Consider the following 26,725-nt stretch of genomic DNA (forward strand, 5'->3'; position numbering starts at 1 on the left):
CCCTGGTTATTGATAAGTTAAAGTACATCAAAATATTACAATCAGTTTAAAAGTTTGTAGTCTATACAAGGCATATGTTCATAGGGAGTATCTAATGGGTTATGGTTGTGACCTGCATGTAAAAAACACCATACTCTCTCCCTTTATGCTGTAATGAAAATAGTATTGTTTTTTTGTCAACATGCAACTACTGCCTAGGGCCCTAAAGACAATGTAGGATGAGAAGGGACGTTAGGTATTGCGACTCACGTTGGCATGAGAGGAGACCATTGGAGACCTGTCCTGAGATGGACAGAAGGGACTGGAGGTTCCACTCGATGGAGAACAATTGACCCTGCACAGACACAGAGACATTGTCTATGCAACAGAGACATTTTGGCGGTGGAAGAAAGCAGAACTAATGTAACAAAATGTTCAGGAGCCAATAAAACAAAAAACGATGTAAGCTGACTGTACAAGTACCAGAAAGCTCTGTAAAAACAATGCTATTGAAAACAATTTAATTTAATTTATTTATTTCACCTTTATTTAACCAGGTAAGCTAGTTGAGAACAAGTTCTCATTTGCAACTGCCACCTGGCCAAGATAAAGCATAGCAGTTCAACACATACAACAACGCAGAGTTACACATGGAATTAACAAAACATACAGTCAATAATACTGTAGAAAAAAAGAAAACAAAGTCTATATACAGTGAGTGCAAATAAGGTCAAATAAGGGAGTTAAGGCAATAAATAGGCCATGGTGGCGAAGTAATTACAATATGGCAATTAAAACACTGGAATGGTAGATGTGCAAAAGATGGATGTGCAAGTAGAGATACTGTGGTGCAAAAGGAGCTAAATAAATAAATAAATACAGTATGGGAATGAGGTAGATAGATGGGCTGTATACAGATGGGCTATGAACAGGTGCAGTGATCTGTGAGCTGCTCTGACAGATGGTTCTTAAAGCTAGTGAGGGAGATGGGAATCTCCAGCTTCAGTGATTTTTGCAGTTCGTTCCAGTCAGTGGCAGCAGAGAACTGGAAGGAAAGGCGACCAAAGGAGGAATTGGCTTTGGGGGTGACCAGTGAGATATACCTGCTGGAACGTGTGCTACGAGTGGGTGCTGCTATGGTGACCAGCGAGCTGAGATAGGGCGGGGCTTTACCTAGCAGAGACTTGTAGATAACCTGTAGCCAGTGGGTTTGGCGACGAGTATGAAGCGAGGGCCAGCCAACGAGAGTGTACAGGTCGCAGTGGTGGGTAGTATATGGGGCTTTGGTGACAGACTACATCCAGTTTGCTGAGTAGAGTGTTGGAGGCTATTTTATAGATGACATCGTCAAAGATCGGTAGGATGGTCAGTTTTACGAGGGTATGTTTGGCAGCATGAGTGAAGGAAGCTTTTTGCGAAATAGGAAGCCGATTTTAGATTTAATTTTGGATTGGAGATGCTTAATGTGAATCTGGAAGGAGAGTTTACAGTCTAGCCAGACACCTAGGTATTTGAAGTTATCCACCTATTCTAAGTCAGAGCCGTCCAGAGTAGTGATGCTGGATGGGCGGGCAGGTGCAGGCAATGATCGGTTGAATAGCATGCATTTAGTTTTATTTGCGTTTAAGAGCAGTTGGAGGCCACGGAAGGAGAGTTGTATGGCATTGAAGCTCGTCTGGAGGTTAGTTAACACAGTGTCCAAAGAAGGGCCAGAAGTATACAGAATGGTGTCATCTGCGTAGAGGTGGATTAGAGAATCGCCAGCAGCAAGAGCGACATCATTGATGTATACATAGAAGAGAGTCGGCCCGAGAATTGAACCCTGTGGCACCCCCATCAGAGAAGTAGTTGGTGAACCAGGCGAGGCAATCATTTGAGAAACCAAGGCTGTTGAGTCTGTCAATAAGAATGTGGTGATTGACAGAGTCGAAAGCCTTGGCCAGGTCGATGAATACAGCTGCACAGTAATGTGTCTTATCGATGGCGGTTATGATATCGTTAAGGACCTTGAGTGTGGCTGAGGTGCCGTGCACCCATGACCAGCTCGGAAACCACATTGCATAGCGAAGAAGGTACGATGTGATTCAAAATGGTCAGTAATCTGTTTGTTAACTTGGCTTTCGAAGACCTTAGAGATGCAGGGTAGGATAGATATAGGTCAGTTTGGGTCTAGAGTGTCTCCCCCTTTGAAGAGGGGGATGACCGCGGCAGCTTTCCAATCTTTGGGAATCTCAGACGATACAAAAGAGAGGTCGAACAGGCTAGTAATAGGGATTGTAACAATTTCGGCAGATAATTTAAGAAAGAGAGGGTCCAGATTGTCTAGCCCGGTTGATTTGTAGGGGTCCAGATTTTGCAGCTGTTTCAGAACATCAGCTATCTGGATATAGGTGAAGGAGAAATGGTGGGGGCTTGGGCGGGTTGCTGTGGAGAGTGCCGGGCAGTTGACCGGGTAGGGGTAGCCAGGTGGAAAGCATGGCCAGCCGTAGAGAAATGCTTATTGAAATTCTCAATTATAGTGGATTTGTCGGTTGTAACAGTGTTTCCTAGCCTCAGAGCAGTGGGTAGCTGGGATGAGGTGCTCTCATTCTCCATGGACTTTACCGTGTCCCAGAACTTTTTTGAGTTTGTACTGCAGGATGCAAATTTCTGTTTAAAAAAGCTAGCCTTAGCTTTCCTAACTGCCTGTGTATATTGGTTCCTAACTTCCCTGAAAAGTTGCATATCACGGGAGCTATTCGATGCTAATGCAGAACGCCACAGGATGTTTTTGTGCTGGTCAAGGGCAGACAGGTCTGGAGTGAACCAAGGGCTATATCTATTCCTGGTTCTACATTTTTTGAATGGGCCATGCCTATTTAAGATGGTGAGGAAGGCACTTTTAAAGAATAACCAGGCATCCTCTACTGTCGGGATGAGGTCAATGTCGTTCCAGGATACCTCGGCCAGGTCGATTAGAAAGGCTTGCTCGCAGAAGTGTTTTAGGGAGCGTTTGACAGTGATGAGGGGTGGTCGTTTGCTCGCAGACCCATTACGGATGCAGGCAATGAGGCAGTGATCGCTGAGATCTTGGTTGAAAACAGCAGAGGTGTATTTGGAGGGTGAGTTAGTTAGGATGATATTATGAGGGTGCCCGTGTTTACGGATTTGTGGTTATATCTGGTAGGTTCAATGATAAATTGTGTGAGATTGAGGGCATCAAGCTTAGATTGTAGGATGGCCGGGGTGCTAAGCATGTAATAGTTTAGGTCACCTAGCAGCACGAGCTCAGAAGATAGATGGGGGCAATCAAATCACATATGGTGTCGAGGGCACAGCTGGGGGCAGAGGGTGGTCTATAGCAAGCGGCAACGGTGAGAGACTTGTTTCTGGAAAGGTTCATTTTTAGAAGTAGAAGCTCAAATTGTTTGGGTACAGACCTGGATAGTAAGACAGAACTCTGCAGGTTATCTTTGCAGTAAATTGCAACACCGTCCCCTTTGGCAGTTCTATCTTGTCGGAAAATGTAGGAATGGAAATGTCAAGGTTTTTGGTGGTCTTCCTAAGCCAGCATTCAGACACGGCTAGGACATCCGGATTGGTGGAGTGTGCTAGGGCAGTGAATAAAACTTGGGGAGGAGGCTTCTAATGTTAACATGCATGAAACCAAGGCTTTTACGGTTGCAGAAGTCAACAAATGAGAGAGCTTGGGGGATGGGAGTGGAGGTAGACACTGCAGGGCCTGGATTAACCTCTACATCACCGGAGGAACAGAGGAGGAGTAGGATAAGGGTACGGCTAAAGGCTAACAGAACTGGACGCCTAGTACGTTCAGAACAGAGAGTAAAAGGAGCAGATTTCTGGGCACGGTAGAATATATTCAAGGCATAATGTACAGATAAAGGTATAGTAGGATGTGAATACAGTGGGGGTAAACCTGTGCATATAGTGGTAATGAAAGAGATATTGTCTCTAGAAATAGTATTTAAACCAGGTGATGTCACTGCGTGTGTGGGGGGTGGAACTAAATTGTTAGCCGAGGCGTGTTGAGCAGTGCTAGAGGCTCTACAGTGAAATAAAACAATAGTTACAAACCAGAACAGCAATCGACACGGCATGGTGACGTTAGGGAAAGGCATGCGTAGCCGGGTGATCATATAAGTCCAGTGCGTGGCTTCAAGCAGCTAGCGGCACGGGGCTAGTAGGCTAACAGAAAGGCCTTACAGGGATGACGCGACGGAGGGAAGTCTGTTGTGCCCCCCTCGTGCAGTTACATCAGCGGACGGATCAGCAAGGCTCCGTGTGGTAAACCAGGCCAATTGGCAAAATATGTATAGTGGCCGAAGAAATATGTCCGAATGGCCTCTTAAGTCAGCAGTCCAATGTGCTATAGATAGCTAGCAGGCCGCAGATTAGCGGCTGTGCGTTCAGGGGTCGTTAGCTGCTATAATTCCAGGTGGGAAAAATATATAAAAAAATCATAATAAAAATGTAAAAAAATAAATAAAATAGGTTCAGAGCTTGCGGTAGGAATCCGGCGATATCGAGAAGAATAAGTCTGACTAGCTCTGGTTTGAGTCACGCTGTACAGACTGGCGAGAGTTGTCTGGGATAAAGGTAGCTGATGACCGCTAGCAAAGGATAGCTGACTGCTAGCTAGTGGCTTCGGAATGTATTTGATGGGCCTCGTAAGCCAACAGTCCGTTGTGCTCTAGACAGCTAGCATTCAGGGGATGTTAGCTGCGAAGGTCGGAAGGTAAGAAGGTTCAGAGCTTGCGATAGGAATCCGGGGACATGGAGAGAAGAAAATAGGTCCGGTATGCTCTGGTTGAATCACGTTGTACAAAGGTTAGCTGATGTTCGTTAGCTGGCTAGTTAGCTGGCTAGTTTATGTTGGAGAGATTCCAGTAAGAGGCAAAGAAAAATACGTTAGAGAAAAAGCAGGTCCACACCACATTGGGTGAGGCGGGTTGCAGGAGAGTATTTTGAAGTAAGGGTTTCGAAAAATATAAAAAGATATGCGAAGAAAAATATATATACATAGGACACGACAAGACGAAGGACAAATACGTCTGACTGCTACGCCATCTTGGATTACAATGCCATAATACATGCAACAAACCTGTTGGAGTCCAAGAGCTCATTTGCTATCTGGGTCCCTATGCTGCCAGCATAGATCATAGTGGCCATGCCACTGCAGATGCCAGGGATAAGGATAGTACGTTTTCTCTCTTCTGTAACAGAGGGAGGGGTCAGGACAGTGAGCTGAGGTCAGTCAACTACACCCAAACTATATCCAGAATGACCAGGACGAATATTCCTTTCCTTACCGTCCAACAGCTCGGAACTGCTCGGCTGTTCAGTTTCTGTGTGACCAGGTCCCCTGTGTGTGGAGAGGGAACAGACGACAAATCATTGTACATCCCTTGTATGATGTCATTAGTACAACGCTGAGGATTCTCGAACAGCAGCTACATTTTTGGGTCCAGAATGGGACAATTTTGACTGAAATTTTGTCTTGATTCGAAGCAGATAATTAAATTAAATATATTTTTACTGAATATCATTATAGATTATTCAACCCACAATCTATTTTTTTTGTTGTTATTGAATTTTACCCCTTTTTCTCCCCAATTTCGTGGTATCCAATTGTTTTAGTAGCTACTATCTTGTCTCATCGCTACAACTCCCGTACGGGCTCGGGAGAGACGAAGGTTGAAAATCATGTGTCCTCCGATACACAACCCAACCAAGCCACACTGCTTCTTAACACAGTGCGCATCCAACCCGGAAGCCAGCCGCACCAATGTGTCGGGGGAAACACCGTGCACCTGGCAACCTTGGTTAGCGCGCACTGCACCCGGCCCGCCACAGGAGTCGCTGGTGCGCGATGAGACAAGGATATCCCTACCGGCCAAACCCTCCGTAACCCGGACGACGCTAGGCCAATTGTGCGTCGCCCCATGGACCTCCCGGTTGCGGCCGGTTACGACAGAGCCTGGGCACGAACCCAGAGTCTCTGGTGACACAGCAACCACTGCGCCACCCGGGAGGCCAACCCACAATCTAGACCTAATGTGAAAAGGCACTTACAAAACTTGGTTTGTTGACACAATAAACTCCACTTCTTTGGTCCAAGGGTTTATAAAACTAAACCACTGACTTTGAAGCATGACGAAGAAGCCAAGTTTTGTTTTAAACTTGTAGCAGCTGGTCTCAATCTTCTCTTTACTGCGGAGAACTGTTGAGACACAAAACAGCACCTCTATCACTGAAATGTGCTTGAATAACCCCCCACCCCCAATAAAAAACAAGTAATGCACAGGGTATTATGGTGTATTTACCATTTCACCATGCGACAAAGGTAAGAACCTGGTCATTTTCTGTAACCCGAAATAAAGTGCAACCGAAATACAGTGCCTTGCGAAAGTATTCGGCCCCCTTGAACTTTGCGACCTTTTGCCACATTTCAGGCTTCAAACATAAAGATATAAAACTGTATTTTTTTGTGAAGAATCAACAACAAGTGGGACACAATCATGAAGTGGAACGACATTTATTGGATATTTCAAACAAATCAAAAACTGAAAAATTGGGCGTGCAAAATTATTCAGCCCCCTTAAGTTAATACTTTGTAGCGCCACCTTTTGCTGCGATTACAGCTGTAAGTCGCTTGGGGTATGTCTCTATCAGTTTTGCACATCGAGAGACTGACATTTTTTCCCATTCCTCCTTGCAAAACAGCTCGAGCTCAGTGAGGTTGGATGGAGAGCATTTGTGAACAGCAGTTTTCAGTTCTTTCCACAGATTCTCGATTGGATTCAGGTCTGGACTTTGACTTGGCCATTCTAACACCTGGATATGTTGATTTTTGAACCATTCCATTGTAGATTTTGCTTTATGTTTTGGATCATTGTCTTGTTGGAAGACAAATCTCCGTCCCAGTCTCAGGTCTTTTGCAGACTCCATCAGGTTTTCTTCCAGAATGGTCCTGTATTTGGCTCCATCCATCTTCCCATCAATTTGAACCATCTTCCCTGTCCCTGCTGAAGAAAAGCAGGCCCAAACCATGATGCTGCCACCACCATGTTTGACAGTGGGGATGGTGTGTTCAGCTGTGTTGCTTTTTACGCCAAACAGAACGTTTTGCAATATTGCCAAAAAGTTCAATTTTGGTTTCATCTGACCAGAGCACCTTCTTCCACATGTTTGGTGTGTCTCCCAGGTGGCTTGTGGCAAACTTTAAACAACACTTTTTATGGATATCTTTAAGAAATGGCTTTCTTCTTGCCACTCTTCCATAAAGGCCAGATTTGTGCAATATACGACTGATTGTTGTCCTATGGACAGAGTCTCGTCCCTCAGCTGTAGATCTCTGCAGTTCATCCAGAGTGATCATGGGCCTCTTGGCTGCATCTCTGATCAGTCTTCTCCTTGTATGAGCTGAAAGTTTAGAGGGACGGCCAGGTCTTGGTAGATTTGCAGTGGTCTGATACTCCTTCCATTTCAATATTATCGCTTGCACAGTGCTCCTTGGGATGTTTAAAGCTTGGGAAATCTTTTTGTATCCAAATCCGGCTTTAAACTTCTTCACAACAGTATATCGGACCTGCCTGGTGTGTTCCTTGTTCTTCATGATGCTCTCTGCGCTTTTAACGGACCTCTGAGACTATCACAGTGCAGGTGCATTTATACGGAGACTTGATTACACACAGGTGGATTGTATTTATCATCATTAGTCATTTAGGTCAACATTGGATCATTCAGAGATCCTCACTGAACTTCTGGAGAGAGTTTGCTGCACTGAAAGTAAAGGGGCTGAATAATTTTGCACGCCCAATTTTTATGTTTTTGATATGTTAAAAAAGTTTGAAATATCCAATAAATGTCGTTCCACTTCATGATTGTGTCCCACTTGTTGTTGATTCTTCACAAAAAATACAGTTTTATATCTTTATGTTTGAAGCCTGAAATGTGGTAAAAGGTCGCAAAGTTCAAGGGGGCCGAATACTTTTGCAAGGCACTGTATAATTCATATCTGCTTGAGCACCCTGCACATCTGGAGAACATATGGTTCTCACCCATATGTAGATACGAAAGACAACCAAACTATTCTCCATTACCTTTCCTATGTGTCTCTGCGAGGTGTTGCAGGTCGTCCTGGTGGAAATACTCATAACAAGACGTCCCCAGTAGTTCCTGTGGCAAGTAGCCCAGAACAGTAGTGGCTCTGAAGGACAGAGACAAGGATGCTGTTTTTCTTTCTAAACCTACAACAGTCCCAGGTTGATATCTTCTGTCCACTTACCAGCTCTAACTATGTACATCATTTCAGAAAGGCGCAATAAATGCTAACTATAACCATCAATGTACATGATGCAGCCTTTCTGTTTCTATGGAAAAGAGTAAATGGAATGATTGTCAAACATTCGACCACGGTAAAGTGAGCTTGGTTCTTGGTCTCTGAATTGGGATCAAATGCCAAAGTAGAAAGGATCTCACTCAAAAGTAACAAATAAAATCACTTACAGATAATATGAATTATACTGTAAACATACAGTTGAAGTCGGATGTTACCATACACTTAGGTTGGAGTCATTAAAACTCGTTTTTCAACCACTCCACACATTCCTTGTTAACAAACTATACTTTTGGCAAGTTGGTTAGGACATCTACTTTGTGCATGACAAGTCATTTTTCCAACAATTGTTTACAGACAGATTATTTCACTGTATCACAATTCCAGTGGGTCCGAAGTTTACATACACTAAGTTGACTGTGCCTTGGAAAATTCCAGAAAATTATGTCGTGGCTTTAGAAGCTTCCGATAGGCTAATTGACATAATTTGAGTCAATTGGAGGTGTACCTGTGGATGTATTTCAAGGCCTACCTTCAAACTCAGTGCCTCTTTGCTTGACATCATGGGAAAATCAAAACAAATAAACCAAAACCATAGAAAAAAAATTGGAGACCTCCACAAGTCTGGTTCATCCTTGGGAGAAATTCCCAAACGCCTTAAGGTAACACGTTCATCTGTACAAACAATAGTACGCAAATATAAACACCATGGGACCACGCAGCCGTCATACCGCTCAGGAAGGAGACGCCTTCTGTCTCCTAGAGATGAACGTAGTTTGTTACGAAAAGTGCAAATCAATCCCAGAACAGCAGCAAAATACCTTGTGAAGATGCTAGAAGAAACAGGTACAAAAGTGACTATATCCACAGTAAAACGAGTCCTATATCGACATAACCTGAAAGGCCGCTCAGCAAGGAAGAAGCCACTGCTCCAAAACCGCCATAAAAAAGCCAGATTACGGGTTGCAACTGCACATGGGGACAAAGATCATACTTTTTGGAGAAATGTCCTCTGGTCTGATGAGACAAAAAAGGGGGAGGCTTGCAAGCCGAAGAACACCATCCCAACCGTGAATCACGGGGGTGGCAGCATCATGTTATGGGGGTGCTTTGCTGCAGGAGGGACTGGTGCATGTGGATATATTGAAGCAACATCTCAAGACATCAGTCAGGAAGTTAAAGCTGGGTTGCAAATGGGTCTTCCAAATGGACAATGGCCACAAGCATACTTCCAAAGTTGTGGCAAAATGGCTTAAGGACAACAAAGTCAAGGTCTTGGAGTGGCCATCACAAAGCCCTGACCGCAATCCCATAGAACATTTGTGGGCAGAACTGAAAAAACATGTGCAAGCAAGGTATCCTACAAACCTGACTCAGTTACACTTGCTCTGTCAGGAGGAATGGGCCAAAATTCACCCAACTTATTGTGTGAAGCTTGTGGAAGGCCACCTGAAATGTTTGACCCAAGCTAACCAATTTAAAGGCAATGCTACCAAATACTAATTGAGTGTATATAAACTTCTGACCCACTGAGAATGTGATGAAAGAAATAAAAGCTGAAATAAATAATTCTCTACTATTATTCTGACATTTCACATTCTTAAAATAAAGTGGTGATCCTAACTGACCTGTCACACCCTGACCTTAGAGATCCTTTATTCTCTATTTTGGGTTAGGTCGGGGTGTGACTAGGGTGGGCATTCTAGTTTTGTTATTTCTATGTTGGCCTGGTATTGTTCCCAATCAGAGGCAGCTGTCTATCATATTTAAGCAGCCTTTTCCCACCTGTTTGTTGTGGGATCTTGTTTTTGTATTGTTGCCTTTGAGCACGATAAAACTGCACGTTCGTTTCTTTGCTCTTTATTGTTTTTTTGTGCCGGTTCTCATAATAAAAGATGATGAACCCAAACCACGCTACATTTTGGTCCGATGCTTACAACGACGTTCGTGACAGAAGATCCCACCACCCACGGACCAAGCAGCGTTCCCAGGAGGAGCAGGGATCCTGGCCTGGGAGGAAAGCCAGGAGTGGAGGACAACCTGGACTTGGGACGAAATAATGGCAGGAGACAAAAGCCTGCCTTGGAAGCAGGCGGAAGCAGCGAAGGAGGGACAGCGACGACACTGGGGTAAGTGGCCACGACGTAGGCCCAAGCAGCAGCCTCCAAACATTTTTTAGGGTGGGGTACACGGGGTGGTCGTCGACGCTGAGGGGTGAGTCAGAGACCATGGAGGAAGCGATGGAGAGATTGAGAGAAAGTGAACGGAGGGGTGAGATAGAGACCTTCGAGGAGTGGTTGGCGAAATGTGAAGAGAATGAAGTGGAAGAGCTGCTGGTTTGGCTGGAGAGGCAAGACAGTCGCCCTGGGGAGCATGTTAACCGTCCGATGCCACCTGTGTCAGCTCCCCGTATTTGTCCTGAGGAGCGTGTCATCTGTCCGGTACCATCTGTGCCGGCTCCACGCACCAGGTCTCCAATGCGCCTACACAGCCCAGTACGTCTTGTGCCAGCTCTCCACACTCGCTTTGAGGAGCGTGTTATCGTTCCGGTACAATGTGAGCCGGTTCTACGCACTGTGTCTCCAGGGCGCCTCCACAGCCCGGTACGTCCTGTGCCAGCTCCCCGCACTTGCCGTGCTAAGGTTGTCATCTGTCCAGGACACGTTGTGCCAGCTCTACATTCCAGACCTCCAGTGCGCCTCCACAGCCCAGTATGCCCTGTGCCGGCTCCGCGCACCCGGCTTCCAGTGCGTCTCCCCAGCCCGGTACGCCCTGTGCCAGCTCCACGCTCCAGACCTCCTGTGTGTCTCCCCAGCCTGGTACGCCGTGTCAGCTCCACGCAACAGGCCTCCAGCGATGGTCTGCAGTCCAGAGCCTCCTTGCTCTTTATTGTTTTTTGTGCCGGATCTCATAATAAAAGATGAACCCAAACCACGCTGCATTTTGGTCCGATGCTTACAACGACGTTCGTGACATGACCTAAGACAGGGAATTTTTACTAGGATTAAATGTCAGGAATTGTGAAATGTAGTTGGCTAAGGTGTATGTAAACTTCCGACTTCAACTGTAAATCAAACAGGACTGACGCCTTCAATGCACTCTCTGCTGTTGGTCAGAAGATCTCACCACCAGTGTTACATTTTAGGACAGCCTGGGTCACAATAACAAATCCACATATGTGAAAAGGCTCCTGTTGTGAACTGGAGCTGCCTATTTGACAATTGAGAAGTTAGAAGGTCTTTATCTTGACATGCTTACTATATAAAAATGTATATTACCAACACAATGTTCCAAGTAAACATTTTTCAATTTATAATCTGTATTTCAAACCAATAGTATTAGTATTGTACTGTTGCCATCGCTTGAAATAATCAGTACAGTCATCTCTTCAAGGGGTATATTGTCTCATTTGGAATGCATTCAGACCAGTTGCTGGAAAACTTGGGGTAGCCCCATTACACTTACAGCCACTGTGGTATGGGTAGGGGGTGCCATGGCAAACCCTATCCAAGATGACTGCCTGCCAGGCCTGCCTTAACCAACGTCATTGCTTTTCTCTTTATTTGTTTCTTTCTTTCGCTGTTAATACAAGCACAGGTTGGGTTACCCAGGGTATAACTGTAATGTTAACCAAGGCCAATTTAACTTAGCCTTGGCTAACATTACAGTATGTATCAAAACATACTCAACTCAGCTGAAAGAGAATCTGAACAAAACTCTGAGAACAATACTCTATGAAAGTTACCAGGAAGTACCTGCCCCTCAGCCTTGTAGTTTTTAAAAACTTTTGTAGGCTTTTTGAATGGTCTTCAATGGGCAAAAACGTAGTGCAATGGTCTTAAGTGCAAAAACAAATAACTGTATATACTGTATATATTACGGATTAGATTATATAATCGGTAAGCCTGTTCAAAAGATTAGCGGACTTGATCCAGAAGTAAATCGAAAGGGGCGGTTACTTTCACAGGGTATAGATTCAGTTTTATTTTCCTCCTAGTGTTTTTCACCACGTGAAGGCTATGCCCACAAATGCCCCCTTATGAACAGTATTGGTTCAAAATTATGCCAACACTTGCCAAGAATATTTAATAATGAGCGAAAATCGCAAAAAGGTTTGAGGAGGGGATAAGAGGCACAACTTACTGTTGGTCCACGAAGATGAACTTGCCGTCAATTGCAAAGCGAGTGACAAACTGGGTGGGTTTGACCTTGACCTCTCGTGAGGGCTGACAGGCATTGTTAGGGTGAACGCGGCACACAGCAACCAGGCAGGACAGATGGGAGGACTCGTTATCGTCGCTCTCAGCACCCAGCTGGGTGGAGGGCCAACTCCGCATGTAACCAGTGCAATGGACAGTGCAGTATCGTTGAGACTCTACAGGGGGAGACAGTGTACATACAACTTGTGTTTACACTTAACCCCTACATGCAATTCCAATCAAGGCCCTATCAGGTCTAACCTCAGTGAGGTGGAATCAAGAAAAATAAATTGTACTTCTGGGTTGATGACCACCACGTTTCGCTCTGTTCTTACGATGTATTTAGTGAAGGTGTCTCTGCATGGCTCGCTCACCCTTTTTCTTGGAGCTGCTGGGCTGGATGGTTTTGTCTTCTGTCTTCATAACTGTTCTGCTGTGCTTCATGCGGCAGAAGAAGGAGCGCCGTGCCCCTGTACACAGTTGAACTGCTCCCACAGGAAGGTCCTGCACCTGTAACCCTGCTAAAGAACCGGGAGAGCCTATGATCCAACAACATCATTTTATATTTACAATATTAAAAAACACATTGAAGACAGAAAATAAAATGAAAGTGACTGTGACCTCAAAAGAGAACGAGGGCAAAGTGGAAACCAGTAAAGCAACAACAAACAGAACCCAGGCTCTCTGCTCTTTCCCCTGTGCTAATAGAACCGAGATAAAAGCTGCAACTTTCTTTAAAGTAATACCGTTATAGTGGTGACATAGCTTTAACTGCATCTCAACAAGACACAAACAAAACAGAACACAGAGAGAAATAGATATGAAAGTCCCAGCAACAGATACATTTAAATAAAGTCTTTGCAGACTTACTTTTGGCATCTATGAGCCGTTCGCGAGGGTATAATCCTGAGGCTGACAGCTGCTCTTTCACTTTACTAATGTCCTTCGGGTGGACATAATCAAAAAGACTCTGTCCAATTAGTTCCAACTGTAAACAAAAACAGCACTTTAATTATCAGAACCAAACTATATTCATCTCAGAACCCGGAACCAAATCTTGTGTGAGCTAGCTAGCTAGCCAGCCAACTATACTTCTGAACTAGGGAAACAACTGATTCAGATACCCACTTCAGAACCACCTGAACTTTCTGGTTAAACCTCCGGTCTCCACTTCAAGCATCATCTCCACAATATAAAGCATGAAACAGATTCAGGTACAATTTTACTATGGTACAGAAATTCTAAGGTATTAAAAGGGAATTTCAGTATTTTACATTTTGATGTTAGATAGTTCCTCACCATGTAAGTAGTCTATAGGCCAGGAGAATATATAATCCATGGTTCAGTTTTCTTTAGACAGCCACTACAAATGTCAGCTAACTTTAGCCATCACTAGCTAACAATCAATGAGAGTGGTAGGGGCATGGGGTGCCTGTTACAAATGACCAAAGAAAACCAAACCATGGAACTAAATGAATGGTATAGCACTGTTAAGTAATGGACTTTTCCTAAAGTTGTCATTGAGAGTATTTAAGTGGATAACAGATAGGATTGAGTGAGTGACATTGTTGGAATCCACCTCAATAATTAGCTCAATTTAGAATTAAGTAGCAAATTAAGACTGCCAGACCTGCTTATTGTATATTATAAACTGGGTGGGTCGAGCCCTGAAAGCTGATTGGCTGAAAGCCATGGTATATCAGACCGTATACCACACCCGCTCGGGCTTTATTGCTTAAGTATAACCAGTTCACTGACCCGACTGTAGTTGAGGAACTTCAAGACGGATTCTGAGGTAAAGAGGATCTTCCCCCTGTCACAACTCACAACGAACAGGAACCCATCTGTAGCCTGGGGAAATGAGACACGGAACGACCTCAATATATTTAATTCTGGGTCCATGAAAACACTGACACTGCTACAGTGTATAAACCATCCGTGTGTATCTACTCTCTCTGCTAACTCTAAAATGGCCGACTGTGTGACAAACATGCACACTTGTGGGAGATCAGAGCTGGCAAAGGTTATACAACAGAACACTCCAAGCGAGGGGAAAGAACTGGCTATTTCTATATGATTTAATTCTACATAGAATTGAGCGGTTGACACATCCTGTTCTAATTAGGGATTTTCTAGAGTAAAGTTAGTTAGTAACTGAATGGAAAAATACCAGAGTATACCAGAGTATACTGTGTTACTGTCCAAAAAATAAAGTGTATACTTAGTCTGAAGAAGAAACATGACCACCACGCTCTCATAACATTGGATAAAATGCAGCACTTTGAAAATAAAACCCACACAATTGTAGATTTCACCATCACCGTAATCATAAAGGAATAACCCTAGGTCACTGATATATTATTGATTCATATTATATTTCCCATATCAATACCAAAATGATCAGCTATTTTTGGAGCCTAAAAGACTCAACACACAAAAACTGTAAATTGACACACCACATAATCCTGTCCCACTGTTGTGACTGCTGCCACAATACCAAATGGGATTGATCTTGGTTGATTGAAGAAAGAGATTGAATGGCGGCCTACCGTGAGCACCAGGTGCTTGAGATCATCCTGAGGCAGAAATGAAGGCTTGCATTTGTAGTTAACATCAGTAAAGGAACTGCTGGCACCTGCTGACGAGACGAACACAGCACTGAGCTGTTGTCTGTGTTGTACCTGTCCCTTAGAAGCTTGACATTTCTATCATAAATTGAGTTACAAATATATAGAAATATTAAATCTATATTATCAGCAATGAACCAAGCTATTTGTGCACAGCTGTGTATTTTGCCTCCACAATGTGTCCTAGGCTGTTACTGCATTTGTATAGCTTCATGAGACCTACCTTAAAGAGATGTGTGGTGCTGCACAGATTGCCTGGTGTGATAATGTATTGTAGGGGCAGTTTTGGGATGATGAGGCCTACCTTTCAGGGCTTTGAGGTGCTGCACAGCCATTCGCAGGACCGTGAGTTTGTCAAGCTTTTTGGCCATGGGGTTCCAAGAGGGGATCATGGCTGACAGCTCGTCAATAAGAGTGTTCATTTTGTCCCTTCGCCGCTTTTCAATTTGGCTGTGTGGCTCCCTGTGAGTGAGGGCACAAACACACTTAAGTATACAGGTGTCTGATGGGTTGCTATCAAGTCAGCATGATATCATTTATAAAAGCAACAACACATGAAAGGGTGTGTGTTATTGTTATTATTGGCTTTACGTTGATGTGGTTGCTCGCATCGTACCAGCTTCAGTATTAGTATTACTAATACTGTAGTATTATGTCATATATAATATTAAAGTATCCTCCTGTTTGTTAAAGCAAGTTCAGTCAAAAATTGGATTTTCCTGTGTTTTATATATATTTCCACAACATGATGTTGGAATAATACTGTGAAATTTATGATAATACCCTTTTAGTGTAAGAGTTGTTTGAAATGACATCCTGAAATTTCAGCCAGTTTTGGTGGGATGGAGTTTTGGCCTGCCTGGTGAATCTGCCAAACTGCTCGTTTTCAGTTTTCCCTGGACCACTCTCAGACAGTCCTAGTGAAATTCTTGCTCGAGAATCTGTTCTTGCTAAGAAGCTATTTGTGTTTCTTTTTGACCATGTTGATTGAAAACAGTCAAAGTAAGGTACTTAATTGTTACCCAGAAGTGATTTGATTTTTAAATGGCTGCATTGGCCTTTAACTCCCTATCAATATACCAAATGAATATGTATGCCAGGCTCTTACCTGAACCACTTTATTTTCACCTGTTGATCATCGTCTTCCGATCTGAATTGGAAATAGTTATGATTATTTAAAATGATTCATTTCAGCACTTGGCCTGGCTCTGAGAGATCTTGCCAAGATTAGTGCTGAAATAAAATTAATTGCTAAAGAATCTTCAATTACCTGCTCTGTTGCTCCTCTATTTGAGCATCACCATTTTCCCTGCAAGACATCGAGAAAACAACATATAAGTCCACCGGGTAAGAGACAAACATAAGAATGTTATTTTTATGCTGCTTTGTGAAAGGTGAGGTCTCTCTGCTCTTACCTGTTATCTAGATCCCCCTTCCGTTTCCTAGACAGCTCTTGGATTGGCATGGCTCCTGCCAGGTGGGGGGTTATCACATCAGGCATGGCTCCTACCAGGTGGGGGGTTATGACATCAGGCATGGCTCCTGCCTTGTGGGGGGTTATGACATCAGGCATGGCTCCTGCCAGGTGGGGCGTTATGACGTAAGGCCGAGAAACAGGAAGGCTATTGGTTTCTCCTAACTGCAAGGGTCCTAAACCACAGGCACAAGAACCATACAAAACTGACACATTAGCTTTGATTTCTCATAATTTGTAATTCACCTACAGTCAAATTGATGCATTATTGTAGCACTGACACTATTACGGAGGCCTAGAAACAAAATGGGTTGGTGTTTTGTTTAATTCACCAGATATTTATATTTGCCAATGTTGAAAACCTCCATGAAGAACATTCACATATCCCCGATAATCAACTGAAACCCTCAACTGAGGACTGAGAAAATAAAATAACGAATGAATGCAGTTACCTGCTTTCCCCAGAAGACGGCCAAAATACCAACTCAATGGATGTTGACCTCAAGCATCCCATACAACGTTCCAACCAGTGTGTATCACTCACTACAAGCTGCCTGGGAGTGTGCAAAATATTGTGTCAAAAGTTTCAAAATAAAATAATTTTAATCCGTCTTATAAATATAAATGTTCTTGTGTTGATCAGTCACATGATACGCGTGTATGCACTAACTAACATCCACTTGAGAGGACTGTAAATAAACTCTCAATTGTAAGCCCATTGACACATGTTCCTCAGTGTAAATTAGTTTTAAGTTCAGCTAACTGGAAATGGCCTTACATCTTGTAACTGATCATCTTGAAAGCCATAAACCTGGCAGGTGAAGTGAATGAACTCTCCAACCTAAATCTGCCTACCAGACACCAACCACTGGCAGACATTTTCTCCCGGCTGTCGTGCAGCACGTGATGAGTACCATAAGAGGGCGTCTAACACTGGCTTTATCCCAGTTTTCCCCCAGCATGTTTGACGTGATAGTTTCTGCAATCGCCTTACCTCACTGCTTATATAATACTGCAACATTGACCTACTTCCTGCACGACTCCCCATTCTACTTTAAGCGGTGACATTTTATTTGAAATATTGTTTAAAACGTGGAAGATGTTTTGGGATTCTAATGCTTCTAATGTAACAAATGTTTATAAATAATGGTTAATGAACTAGGCTATATCTAGGATTTTGGGGGTAATTTCTGGCATTGAGGTGGAATGCCGAAACTATTCCAGCCCTGCCCTCTCTTCCTTTTCCTGCAGGCATCTCACGAAGCATGAGAAACTGTAGTAGCATAAAAGCAAAACAAGTGGAAATATTCCACAGGTAGAGAGATGGTAGTGGAACTACCGTAATTTTTATAATTTTGCTAATTCTGTAGTTGTATCATCATGTAGGGATAATCTTCATTTAGCTATTTTTCAATTTTCATGAAAATAGTTAAGGCAAATCTGACTACGTTTGTTGCCCAATCAAGTAGAAACATTGTGGCTTTTGGATGTTTGACAAAGACAGTGAGTGAGTAGCTCAGGGTTGAGGTAAATTTAGAATGCTTTGATCCATTAACATTTATTAACTGAAAATGGATATAAATTAGAATATCATACATTTAATAAAATCCAACAATTGTAAAGGGAAGAGTGGAGATCCCTATTTTGCAGTAACTAACTAAAGGGGAAGACAAATGTCATATCAAATACAATTAGGTAGTTATGTGGGGAAATGGTTGTGCTACACATTAATTTGGTTGGCCTACTTCGGATCAAAGTTTACCAAGGAACCGGAGAAACCCCTGGTAAATACGCAGTCATTTCCTGGCTAGGCCAGCCTCTCTCCATGTCATCTCCTGCTGTTGTGCCTTTGAACAAGACAGTTAACCCTTATATGCTCAGTGTGCTTCCAACCCCTTAGGGTGTATGTGTCTTAGGGGGATTGGGATACAAGCAGAAACTCATTTCTGTTCACTGAAAGAAAAAATTTAGTAATTCTTCTTAAATGTTGATCCAGTTCTTGTCGCTAATAGGAGATGCAGAGGGAAACACAAACTCACTGACAACTGGGAACCAGACATCAACAAGTTCCCTGGTTGTGCAGGACATGAGTGGGTGGTGCAGAAACCAGGTAAATTGAATCATGAATGATACACTAAATTGCACCTGGCTTCCTAAGAGATGACTGTATAGCAAGTGAGGCTTGTGTGGCGGAGTGAGACGCCTCTGCATTGGAGCTTGATAATGCAGCCGCTAAACATTCCATGGATGATGCTCTCTCCTGGCTGGATAAATGTGGCGAGGATCGCACTACTCCATTGGACCAAGTCTTCAGCTGATGATGGAAACCCTGGCAGTCACAGCCCATATAAATGAATGGCCCCTCAAAAGGACTCTCCCTCCTCAGATGAGCTTCCTGTGGCTGGTGCCTCATAATAAACCTCCCCTATTCCTCACTACTCACCTGCCACTCTCACATAAGAACTCGCTCTCACACAAGAACCCCAGTGTGTCGATAGGGTCATTGGTACAACTAGAACATTTATGTCTAAAAGTTGATTAGACAGCACAGCAGTATATAGTTATTGCAGTATGAAGTTATAGCAGTATCTAGTTAAGCTAGTATCTAGTTAAGACAGTATGACGTTATGTCAGTATCTAGTTAAAGCAGTATGACATTCTGGCAGTATATAGTTAAAGCAGTATTGGTGAGTATCCGAGTTCAGATTCCCTATTATATTCACTGAAAAAAACGCATGTAGTTTATCACCTGATAAGCTAGTAATTAGTATAAGTACCCTTTTTTACATTACACACATCTTTCTCCGTTCAAATTCTATATTATACTTGTAGGAAATCGACACCCGATAGGCTAGTTATTAGTGTCCAGGTTTACATTATGCACTTTATTCTCATCTCCACATCATAACCTCTCATGGAAAAAGGGAGGTTCCAGTGAAGTTGTCCTGCACAAACATCTTCATCAATCTTACATGTAAAAGCCTAGAATTAATTATTGGTTAATCATTAATTTATTTAACTAGGCAAGTCAGTTAAGAACAAATTCTTATTTTCAATAACGGCCTAGGAACGGTGGTTAAACTGCCTTGTTCAGGAGCAGAACAGCAGATTTGTACCTTGTCAGCTTGGGGATTCGATCTTGCAACCTTTCGGTTACTAGTCCAACGTTCCAACCACTAGGCTACCTGCCTCCCCGGCAAATTTTGGCTAACCATACCTCCTTGTGTTTGCACATTTTCTGTCAGAGGAATGTTAGCTTTACACTTCCATTCATTTAAGGAAGATTGGAACTATTTTCAGATAATAAAAACAATCCTTTGGCAGTCTTTTAAGCCAACAAAAGAAAGGCAACTCTACACCTGTCACACTGGCCAATCTGACGAGTTCACCTGAGGACAGCCATTCCCCTTTCACTCCCACAGGAATCGCCCCACCCCCACACCAACCTCTGCATTGGTTTTGAATAATACTAGGGGCCAGACAAAATCGGCAATATCATGTTGGACACATGCATACATGAGGTACAATACTAAGAAAGAGGGCTGACAGTAGAATACATTTTGTTTATTCAATATACAAAACAGAGGGAATACATCTTGTAATGGGGGAATCTATGCTATTCAGGTGAAGTACAGTTGACTGTTGGCAATACGGTTTTAACAATTGGTTGCCTAACAGAGTGCTATGTAATACATTATTTCCTCTGTCCATTCTCTTTATCCGTTCCTGTGTAACGTTTGTCATCCTAGAACACCTTTAGGTCTGGTACTACTTTAAGTTCAATAATTATTAAGGTCAGGAATAAATAAATATTGTTACAGTAATTGGTTGATAAGCCTACAACTTAAGAATTGTCAACCTATGTCCAGAGAAAGACTGTCAGTAGTCTCCTAACAAAGATAATGTTATTGATAAAGGAAAGTCACACCATATTTGCTTATTGTGCCCCTTTGCATTTCATATTGTTAACGTGAAACTATAGTCCTATATAAACCAACCCAGGACATGTTATTGGGGTATGGTGGTAATGCATAAAGACTAGAGGCAAGATAAAAACAATCCCAAGTGTCCAGCGATTGACCCACAGTTTACCTCCTATATAAGAGTCCAAACGCACACGTGCAGCTTGCGTTGAATAGTTATATCAAGTTATAGGCTCTGGTATATTACAAAATAACTGAACACAGGCCTATATAGCCTAAACAAATTACATATTGGCCAAAGCGCAGCTAGCCTACTTGATGTAGCATATAGGCTCAATTAAAATGTGCCGGGCAGGCCTAAACATTTTTTACAAATGTTTTATGCTGAAAATATATATTATTTTCAAAAGGAGCGACACGAGTGACCATATTCAATTACATTCATAACATGTACATTATTGGATGTTATGGACAAATTACAGAGTGGGAAATTGTTATTAAACACGCATGCAGCATATTAGCCTAGCTTGCACGTTCGGGAACGAACAATAATTGTTTTGGGCTGCGTTCTAATAAATCCACCCACCCACCTTGATAATTGGGAAACTTCTTCATAGCTAACTTTAACATTTGACCATGCATCGCCAGAATCACAATACGGTCTTGGAGATCAAGTTACGAACATGTGACAATGCATTAGAATGCTTTAACACATAGGGAATTCTCGTCACCAAAAATACAAATTTGCCGCGATACATTGAAATTCTACAACTATGAAAACATGTGGGCTAGGATATGACTTTAGGCTACCCAAACACATATATAAAACATAATTTAGGCTATACGTGCGACTGAACAGGATATGGTGCAAACTTAATCCAAGCATACATTTCGTGATTGGTGCCATTTTATTTGATTAACAGGCTAACCGACATAGATTATTACCAAAGGCATGGACAGATCTATTTTACACAAGGTTTACCATAAATACAATTCCACCATGCACATATTCTAATGAAATCACGCCAACTCCTACCTGCGAAATTACATGGTAAAATGCCACAAATATGTTCAAAATTATTAAAATTATTATTAATTATTATTCCACAAGCGCGTCCCAGGACTTCTTCGAGTGTGCGTTTGGTCCATTGATCTACATTTTGGGGGAGAACCTAAATTGTTTTTCAAAGCGAAAGACATGGAAACAGCTCCCCCAATCCCACCCGGCGCATAGCATCGACTACAATAAACTATTATCACCTCATAGCCAAGATAACTCACACGTGGTGCTTTCAAGACAACTCGGAAAGATCAGAACCTCCAAGTGAAAATGTGCGTACGGTTTTTGCGTAGAGTTTCCTATTGGTTGATTCTGATCCTTTTCAACCTGGAGCTCAGTTTACGAGTTTCCGAGTTCGAGTTGTCTTGAACGCGGTACAACTAGGTGTACCGGTACCTGATCGTTTGTCTGTGGTCCCGTCATTGCCGCCGGCGGCTAAATTCTCTACGGACATGGTTGGATCCGGTCAGCAGCAGCCCGGCAGAACATGAGGAAGTGGTAGTGTAGCCTAAATGTGGTACAAGTAGCCTACTGTAGGAGAGATGGTAAGAAGAGGCGGGGGATTGTTGTATAAATTTACTTTATTTTTTCCTCTCTCTCTGTACTAATGCAGGGTGGGGGTAGACATACAAACGTAGACACGTGCAAGGATAAAGTAGCCTCCTGGGTAACACAACTCAAGGAAAACGCGGAAGAGGTCAATCTGTCTTCTCTATCACCAGTCACCACGACACTCGCATTCATTCACTCAAACCACCCGTGAAGGGGACACTGTTCCTTGCATTCACACGCAATCGTTTCGTGGGCTATAGTCTAGCCCAGAGCAAGTAGGACAACCATTCATGAAATACCAAGATTTCCCTTTCATTACAATTGTAAAGAGTATTCTGCATGAGTCCATTATCAATAGGCTCATATTTCAGCCTGGTTTAAGAATGAAACGTTCATTTTATCCTCTAAAATTATAGGCTAAAGTGTCATTTTGCATGTATTTGAGGGAAAAGTGATGGTCTATATAGGCTACCACACTACACAGGCTCCCTATAATTGAACGGTTTCGTGTTGTGAGTGAAAACACTGCTTTCTCGGGTAAATATCCGTGTCCAACCTGACAAATTACCATATATAAGTAAACTCATTCGAGTGGTCTTTTTTCCCCCCTCTTTCGAACATATTTGTCTCTCACCTGTTGTTATTCGAGACCTCTGCACGAGACTTTTTGTAAGTGGTAAGTGTGCACGTGCCAAACAAGAATCGCGTTGACCTAAATATTGTTGCGTTATACAACCATATAACCGTCACGTGTAGCAGCTGTCTCCTAAACCCGTCTGAAGCCCGGGGTGTAATCGTTCAAACAGTTGCATTCCGTTTTGCAACTAAACAAGTTTCTATTGGACAAATTAAGGCAAGTCACTCCACGTTCGTTCCGTTTGCTCCCGTTTAAGAAACTGTTTGCAACTGAATCGGCGGAATTGAGCACTTTACAGCCCCACATACGTTATATAAATGTGTGGGGGGAAAAAATGTATAGGTTAGTCTTAATCGTCATGGATTGAGGACATTTACAACGAGTTGCCTTTTACGCATGACCATTTGTCACTGATATTTTAAAATTGTCACGACACTGCGAATAAATACATTGCACCACGACTTTGCCTCCATGTATTTACGCTACCATCTAGCCTACAAAACATTGTCATAAGTCTGTAAAATAGGCTGTGTTTTGGCAAAACGTCTTGCCTTGGCTAATAATAGGCCTATGTCTCTGAGTGACAATAGGTGACTCCAATGGATGGTAAATCATAGGCTACAACCGTGAGACAGGATTTATTATTATGTAGCCATAGCATTGTAGTTCTACATGCAATGTCACAACATCCTTCATTTGGTTAAAAGGTACAACTGTATTTGCGTCATCAGTGGCTAAGAAGATCCACCCCGTCTCTACAAATGCATGCGAACTTAATACATGAATGTTTGAAAATTAACATCATATTTCCCAACATTAAATATTTATGGCAATTTAGCTAGTTAGCTTGCTAGCTAATTTGTCCTATTTAGCTAGCTAATGTGTCCTGGGATATAAACATTGAGTTGTTATTTTACCTGAAATGCACAAGATCCTCTACTCCACCAATTAATCCACACATAAAACGGTCAACCGAATCGTTTCTAGTCATCTCTGTTCCTTCCAGGCTTTTTCTTCTCTTGCCTTTATATTGCATTGGCAACTTTCATAAATTAGGTGCATTACCGCCACTGACCTCGTTCGTCTTTCACTCACCCACGTGGGTATGACCAATGAGATGGTACATGGGTACCTGCTTCTATAAACCAATAAGGAGATGGGAGAGGCAGGACTTGCAGCGCTATCGGCATCAGAAATAGAACTGATTTCTATTTTATCCCTTGGCAACGCAGACACTTGTTGGCACGCACGAGCAGTGTGGGTGCAATCGTTGAATAACAGATTTCTAAATTTATTTTGCAACGCTCAAGCACGCGGTGTAGTCAGCCTGTTAGACATCCTTGGTCAGTGTTCAGTTATTCCATTTACCATTCAGTAACACTGGAGCATTGTCCTGCGGCAACAGGTAATGGGCATGCAAAACAATGACCGATTAGAACCTATTGAATAAAACAAAAGCTACAAAACTAAGGCTGTGTTAAGCTACAAAACTAAGGCTGCACAGGCGGACCAGTTTTGATAATATTTCCACAAATGTGTCTCCCCACAAATGTGTCTCCCCCCAATCAGATCATCTCTGATAAATATCTGATGTGAAAATATCTAAATGTATTTGGTCAAAAGACTAATTAGTGGGAAAAAAATGTCAGAATTGGGCTGCCTGTGCAAGACCTTGTGAGACAGAGGCCATTTGCTCAAGTTAATTTGGTTTTGGCGAGGTACACACCAAAAGATCATTGATCATTGAGCTTTCATGGAAATACAGTGGGGCAAAAAAGTATTTAGTCAGCCACCAATTGTGCAAGTTCTCCCACTTAAAAAGATGAGAGGCCTGTAATTTTCACCATAGGTACACTTCAACTATTACAGACAAAATAAGAAAAAAAAAAAATCCAGAAAATCACATTGTAGGATTTTTTATTAATTAAATTTGCAAATTATGGTGGAAAATAAGTATTTGGTCACCTACAAACAAGCAAGATTTCTGGCTCTCACAGACCTGTAACTTCTTATTTAAGAGGCTCCTCTGTCCTCCACTCGTTACCTGTATTAATGGCACCTGTTTGAGGTTGTGGACAGGTGTCTTTTATACTGATAACAAGATCAAACAGTCACACTCCAAACTCCACTATGGCCAAGACCAAAGAGCTGTCAAAGGACACCAGAAACAAAATTGTAGACCTGCACCAGGCTGGGAAGACTGAATCTGCAATAGGTAAGCAGCTTGGTTTGAAGAAATCAACTGTGGGAGCAATTATTAGGAAATGGAAGACATACAAGACCACTGATAATCTCCCTCAATCTGGGCCTCCACGCAAGATCTCACCCCGTGGGGTCAAAATTATCACAAGAACGGTGAGCAAAAATCCCAGAACCACACCTAGTGAATGACCTGCAGAGAGCTGGGACCAAAGTAACAAAGCCTACCATCAGTAACACACTACGCCGCCAGGGACTCAAATCCTGCAGTGCCAGATGTGTCCCCCTGCTTAAGCCAGTACATGTCCAGGCCCATCTGAAGTTTGCTAGAGAGCATTTGGATGATCCAGAAGAAGATTGGGAGAATGTCATATGGTCAGATGAAACCAAAATATAAGTTTTTGGTAAAAATTCAACTCGTCGTGTTTGGAGGACAAAGAATGCTGAGTTGCATCCAAAGAACACCATACCTACTGTGAAGCATGGGGGTGGAAACATCATTGCTTTGGGGCTGTTTTTCTGCAAAGGGACCAGGACGACTGATCTGTGTAAAGGAAAGAATGAATGGAGCCATGTATCGTAAGATTTTGAGTGAAAACCACCTTCCATCAGCAAGGGCATTGAAGATGAAACGTGGCTGGGTCTTTCAACATGACAATGATCCCAAACACACTGCCCGGGCAACGAAGGAGTGGCTTCATAAGAAGCATTTCAAGGTCCTGGAGTGGCCTAGCCAGTCTCCAGATCTCAACCCCATAGAAAATCTTTGGAGGGAGTTGAAAGTCTGTGTTGCCCAGCAACAGCCCCAAAACATCACTGCTCTAGAGATCTGCATGGAGGAATGGGCCAAAATACCAGCAACAGTGTGTGAAAACCTTGTCAAACGTCTTCACCTCTGTCATTGCCAACAAAGGGTATATAACAAAGTATTGAGATAATAAGTACTTGGTCAATAACAAAAGTTTCCACCATAATTTGCAAATAAATTCATTAAAAATCCTCCAATGTGATTTTCTAGATTTTTTTCCTCAGTTTGTCTGTCATAGTTGAAGTGTACCTATGATGAAAATTACAGGCCTCTCATCTTTTTAAGTGGGAGAACTTGCACAATTGGTGGCTGACTAAATACTTTTTTTGCCCCACTGTATTTACGTCACGGTAGGCTTCCAGTTCAGTCATATCTATGTGGCTCCCTAACTAGTTAATAAAAACAGCGATTATAAATGTAACAAACAAGAAATCTATTGCAGTTATACAATATGCACTACAATCGCTTAGTCCAACTGTCTTCAAGACCATAATTCAAAGTAGCCTATATTATGAGATTGTACCTGGAATATACTGCTGTGAAAAACAGTTGAACAACTGATTTATATCAAGTCTTCCATCCAAGGAAATCCTCTTCTGATTTCAGGCTTCATTAAAACATTAGCACTTATGATTTTTTTGTGGGGAAAATAAATGTAACAAACCAGGTTTCAGCATTTTGTGCAAATCCTCTACCACACATACACAACCCCTCCCTGCGCCAACCCAGTTATATTAAAGGGATAGTTCACCCAAATGACAAGTATTTGTGCCACAAATGCTAAAACATTAACATTTGGTAACAAAGCATAGACTGCTAAAAGGATAGAAACCAATGTGTAATTTTGTAATTTGGGTGAACTATCCCTTTAATATATTTTGTAACATGTTCTGGTGAAAGACAAAATGGAGTTCAGAATGAACAAATAA

At 42.5% G+C, this 26,725-nt stretch overlaps 1 protein-coding gene across 14 annotated transcripts in view; it reads right to left on the reverse strand.

Annotated features, from left to right (window-relative positions):
* LOC110490501 (basic helix-loop-helix ARNT-like protein 2) overlaps positions 1–22,271 on the reverse strand; it is a 29,811-nt gene extending 7,540 nt beyond the window's left edge. For 3 of the 14 annotated variants that reach the window (XM_090200794.1, XM_090200793.1, XM_021563920.3), the window contains exons 1-15: positions 21,997–22,271; positions 16,559–16,793; positions 16,414–16,452; positions 16,252–16,293; positions 15,448–15,605; positions 15,066–15,151; positions 14,275–14,367; positions 13,387–13,504; positions 12,891–13,037; positions 12,461–12,692; positions 8,082–8,188; positions 6,052–6,199; positions 5,289–5,341; positions 5,081–5,192; positions 250–334 (exon numbers count right to left, since the gene is read on the reverse strand). In XM_090200794.1, coding sequence (XP_090056920.1) covers positions 250–334; positions 5,081–5,192; positions 5,289–5,341; positions 6,052–6,199; positions 8,082–8,188; positions 12,461–12,692; positions 12,891–13,037; positions 13,387–13,504; positions 14,275–14,367; positions 15,066–15,151; positions 15,448–15,605; positions 16,252–16,293; positions 16,414–16,452; positions 16,559–16,793; positions 21,997–22,054 — 1,713 coding nt within the window. In that variant the 5' untranslated portion in view covers positions 22,055–22,271. Of the gene's footprint in view, positions 1–249; positions 335–5,080; positions 5,193–5,288; positions 5,342–6,051; positions 6,200–8,081; positions 8,189–11,720; positions 11,897–12,460; positions 12,693–12,890; positions 13,038–13,386; positions 13,505–14,274; positions 14,368–15,065; positions 15,155–15,447; positions 15,606–16,251; positions 16,294–16,413; positions 16,453–16,558; positions 16,794–21,576; positions 21,789–21,996 lie in introns of those variants that run through there. The other 11 variants (XM_021563923.3, XM_021563922.3, XM_021563919.3 and 8 more) reach the window with 7 other exon arrangements.
* Between the last annotated feature and the right edge of the window lie 4,454 nt (positions 22,272–26,725).

This window comes from Oncorhynchus mykiss, chromosome 15 (genome assembly GCF_057628025.1).
Source record: "Oncorhynchus mykiss isolate SJ-2025 chromosome 15, ASM5762802v1, whole genome shotgun sequence".
In the NCBI taxonomy this organism is placed as follows: domain Eukaryota; kingdom Metazoa; phylum Chordata; class Actinopteri; order Salmoniformes; family Salmonidae; genus Oncorhynchus; species Oncorhynchus mykiss.